At 41.8% G+C, this 4615-nt stretch overlaps 1 protein-coding gene across 4 annotated transcripts in view; it reads right to left on the reverse strand.

The window, feature by feature from the left end:
* The window catches only part of Tor1aip1 (torsin 1A interacting protein 1), a 32887-nt gene that overhangs the window by 12774 nt on the left and 15498 nt on the right, over positions 1-4615 (reverse strand). For all 4 annotated transcript variants that reach the window (XM_031385433.1, XM_031385459.1, XM_031385452.1 and 1 more), the window contains exons 8-9: positions 1978-2019; positions 1301-1369 (exon numbers count right to left, since the gene is read on the reverse strand). In XM_031385433.1, coding sequence (XP_031241293.1) covers positions 1301-1369; positions 1978-2019 — 111 coding nt within the window. The remainder of the gene's footprint in view (positions 1-1300; positions 1370-1977; positions 2020-4615) is intronic.

Below are 4615 nucleotides of genomic sequence, written 5' to 3' on the forward strand. Positions count from 1 at the left end.
TCCTGTCGCAGTTTACATAACCAATACAGACAGAATCTGTAACCTACCTGACTTCACTTCCTGTCGCACAGTTTACATAGCTACTACAGACAGAATCCGTAACCTACCTGTCTTCACTTACTGTCGCAGTTTACATAACCAATACAGACATAATCTGTAACCTACCTGACTTCACTTCCTGTCGCACAGTTTACATAGCTACTACAGACAGAATCCATAACCTACCTGTCTTCACTTACTGTCGCAGTTTACATAGCCACTATAGACATAATCCGTAACCTACCTGATTTCACTTCCTGTCACAGTTTACATAGCCAATACAGACAGAATCTGTAACTGACCTGACTTCACTTCCTGTATTTTTTTGTTCATCTTGGTGACTAAACAGTGTTTTATGTATGCTGGCCAAATGCCCTACCACTTAGCTACATCTTCAGCACTAATGTGGATGTATTTCTACAGACATAATGACAGACTGAGCTCAAAGTATGGTCATTTTGTCACATCAGTTTATAGATTTTTTTTTTTTAAAAAAAAGATTTATTTATTTTACATATATGAGTACACTGTCACTGTCTTCAGACACACCAGAAGAGGGAGTCAGTCCAACAGATATTTCTTCCATTCTAGGAAGATATTTACTCTACCCTAAACATAATCATGAAAATATTATTTGTGCCAGGCAGTGGTGGCCCACACTTTTAGTCCCAGGACTTGGAAGGCAGAGGCAGGCGGATTTCGGAGTTGGAGGCCAGCCTGGTCTACAGAGTGAGTTCCAGGACAGCCAGGGCTGAACAGAGAAACCCTGTCTCAAAAAACCAAAAAAACTCACAAACAAACAAAAAACAACAACAAAATGTGTGTGTGTGTGTATATATATATATATATACATATATATATATATACACATATATATCTCATTTGTGAATTTTCAGCGTTTATGACATGAAATAAGAGGCAAAGAAGGTTGCAGTAGAGTGCTTATATAGAGTCCACTAAAGTGCACATGCACACGCATGCACACACGCATGCACACACACATGCACGAACACACACATGCACGCACGCGCGCGCACAGACACACACACACCCTTGAAGTTATTAAGAGTACAGCTTCATTTTCATGCACAGCTGCTAGCTTGTGAGGCTTGAGAACACCTCATCTCATGCCACTTTCTCTGCTGCACTGGCAGTGTCATCTAGGAGCAGAGCTGACTGTCAGTACTGACTTGAAGAGCTCAGTATTTGTTATGTTAGATTAGTCAACAAAGGAGGGTAGGAAAGTGAGGGATCTACTTACACGCCACTCTACGCCTCATTCTTACACCTTGGTCAACCCACTCCTGAGGGTTATTCTGATATCCTGAGGCTGAAGCAAAAACATACATAAACATGTCATTTCATATACTAAGTTCAACATATATAATAAATATAACAGAAAGGGGGAAAGCTGGGGGAAGAGATCAAAGGTAAAGCCTCTGAAGTAAGAGATAACTTCCTGGGATCAGACTAGTGACGACAAAAGCCTTCTCAGACAGAAATAATCGCTGACCAGATAAAACTACCTTGCACATCTTTACTCTGATCTAACACTAAGTTCAAAACTATTCCATTGGATTGTAATTGTATTTAAGAAGAAAGGTTTGGCAATTACCCTCCAAGTAGATCACTGAGGCTAAAACAGCCCTGAGTAGAGCGCCACATCAGAGTAATTATTATGTACAGGACCACTGTGTGGTGGACTTAAAAAGCTGAGGTGAAGTGATTTAAAATCAAATTACAACTTTATTTATTTATTTATTTTGGTCTCTGTGCAGCCCTGGCTGTCTAGACCTCACTCTGTAGACCAGGCTACTCTCGAACTCAGAACCCCACCTATCTTTGCTAGAATTAAAGGTATGTGTCACCAAGTTTGGCCATGTTAGGACTTTTTATTGGTTGAACAAGGAAGAGGGCTGACTGAAATAGAGTACTTACTCAGCAGTAGATGCTGATTCCCATGAGCTGGCAAGTCCTGACCTAGCACAGAGAAAAGGAGTAAAGTCAGAGAACACTGGCAACAAAGACAGAAGGATCTAACACAGCCATTTCACCTATCTACCAGATAAAGAAACCAGATCCAACCTTCTGACCAGTCAAACACACAATAAATATGTATGTTTTTCCTTTTGTGTGCATGTCTATGTGCTGAGGGCTGGTGCCTCCAGAAGCAGAAGGTGTTAGATCTTCTGAAGGAGGAGTCACAGGTGGTTCGGCCTTGTCCACTGTGGTGCTAGGAACAGAACTCCCATCCTTTGCAAACACATTTAACCACTGAGTCATCTTCCCATCTTTTTTTTTTTTTTTTGGTTTTTCGAGACAGGGTTTCTCTGTGTAGCCTTGGCTGTCCTGGAACTCACTGTAGACCAGGCTGGCCTCGAACTCAGAAATCCACCTGCCTCTGCCTCCCAAGTGCTGGGATTAAAGGCATGCGCCACCACGGCCCGGCTCATCTTCCCATCTTATTTCCCTTTCTCTAAACTAGAAATACTTAGCACTGGGCAATGATAAGACCACAGCTCTAGGATCACTACTCTGAAAATGGCTATGCTGAAGATGTGGTTTGTGTGTGTGAAGCTTTCATTCCCAGCACAGAAAGGAAAAAGAAAAGCCCACCAAGCAGGCTGTGGCCAGCTGTGGCAGGCTGTGGCAGGCTGCATGAAATGTCCCCAGCAGGCAGCACTTGTTAGGGAGGTTAGGGGGCATGGCTTGGTTGGAGAAGGTTGTCACTCGGGGCAGAGGCTCTGAACTTTGTGTGTGCTCTCACAGCCTCCTGCTTGCAGTTTGAGGCTCCCACTTATTCTTGCTGCCATGCCTTCACTCTGACATCATGGACTTTTAACCCTTTGGAACTGTAAACCCAAATAAACTCTTCCTTCTAGAACAGTGGTTTCCAACTTGGGTAGTGAACCCCCAGGGATCTCATAGCAGATTCTGCATACAGATATTTACATTATGATTCACAACAGTAGCAAAATTATAGTTATGAGGTAGCAAAATAATTTTATGATTGGTGGTCTAGCATTAGGAAGGTTGACAGCCACTGTTCTAAAAGTTGTCTTGGTCATGGGTGTTTTATTATAGAAAAATAATGAAGAAACAGGTTGCAATTATTTAATTCTTACACTTCATGTGGTAACAACTATTATCCTTTAAAAATAGTAAGAGGAAAAACAAAAATTTTTTCTACAAGATTACATATATATTTAAAAGTAACAGAATTAGCAAACAAATATACATAGTAATAACTACAAAGCACGCAACATAGAATAGTATCTATAATAGATGAAAACCTGTGGGCACTGCATATTTGTGGAGCAAAAGGTAAAGCAATGCAATGGGAACTAGGTAAATGTCAAAATCTGCCTTGAAGAGCTAAGTTATCCCAAGTATGAAACATATAGGTGTCTACATAAATTTATTCTGAACACAAATACAACCAACACATACTTGTACTAGCTAGTTTTAAGTCAACCTGACACAAGCTATGGGTCAACTGAGAGGAAGAAACTCCAATTGAGGCTGGGCGGTGGTGGTGCACACCTTTAATCCCAGCACTTGGGAGGCAGAGGCAGGTGGATTTCTGAGTTCGAGGCCAGCCTGGTCTACAGAGTGAGTTCCAGGACAGCCAGAGCTACACAGAGAAACCCTGTCTCGAAAAAACCAAAACCAAAACCAAAACCAAAAAAAAAAAAACAAAAAAAAAAAAAAAGAAACTCCAATTGAGAAAATGCCTCCATAAAAACTGGCTATAGACAAGCCTATAAGGCATTTTCCTAATTAGTGATTTATGGGGGGAGGGCCCAGCCCTTGTGGGTGGTGCCATCCCTGGGCTGATGGTCCTGGGTTCTGAAAGAAAGCAGGATGAACAAGCCATGAGGAACAAGCCAGTAAGCGGCACCCCTCCATAGCCTGTATATTAGCTCCTGCCTCCAGGTCCCTACCTTGGCATCCCCCAGTGGACTGTGACTCTGGATATGTAAGCCAAATAAGCCCTTTCCGCCTTAAATTACTTTTGGTTGTGTTTTATCACAGCAATAAAATCCCAACAGGAATGGGCTTATTTAAAACAACATACTTTAAATAAAACAAAAACAAAACAAAACAAAAAAGCAAACAACAACAAAAAACCTGGACACAGCCGGACCTGGAGGCACAGGTCTATAATCCCAACTACTCAGGATACTGAGACGAAAAGACTGCAGGCTTAAGGCAATTCAGTGTGACCCTGTCTCAAAACAAGAAGTAAAAATGGGTGTGTGCATGTATGAAAATAATGGACATTTGTGTTCTCTCTCTCTCATATCAAATACTAAAAAAAGTACTTTTTAGAAAATGTGTTTAAGGGGCTGATAAGAGTTCCTGAGTTCAATTCCCAGCAACCACATGGTGGCTCACAACCATCTCTAATGGGATCTGATGCCCTCTTCTGGTGCTACAGTGTATTCATATACATAAAATAAATAAATCTTTAAAAGAAAAATGTGTTGCCGGGCGGTGGTGGCAGCGGCGCACGCCTTTAGTCCCAGCACTTGGGAGGCAGAGGCAGGCGGATTTCTGAGTTCGAGGACAGCCT

Source organism: Mastomys coucha, unplaced genomic scaffold (genome assembly GCF_008632895.1).
Source record: "Mastomys coucha isolate ucsf_1 unplaced genomic scaffold, UCSF_Mcou_1 pScaffold1, whole genome shotgun sequence".
NCBI classification, from domain to species: Eukaryota; Metazoa; Chordata; class Mammalia; order Rodentia; family Muridae; genus Mastomys; species Mastomys coucha.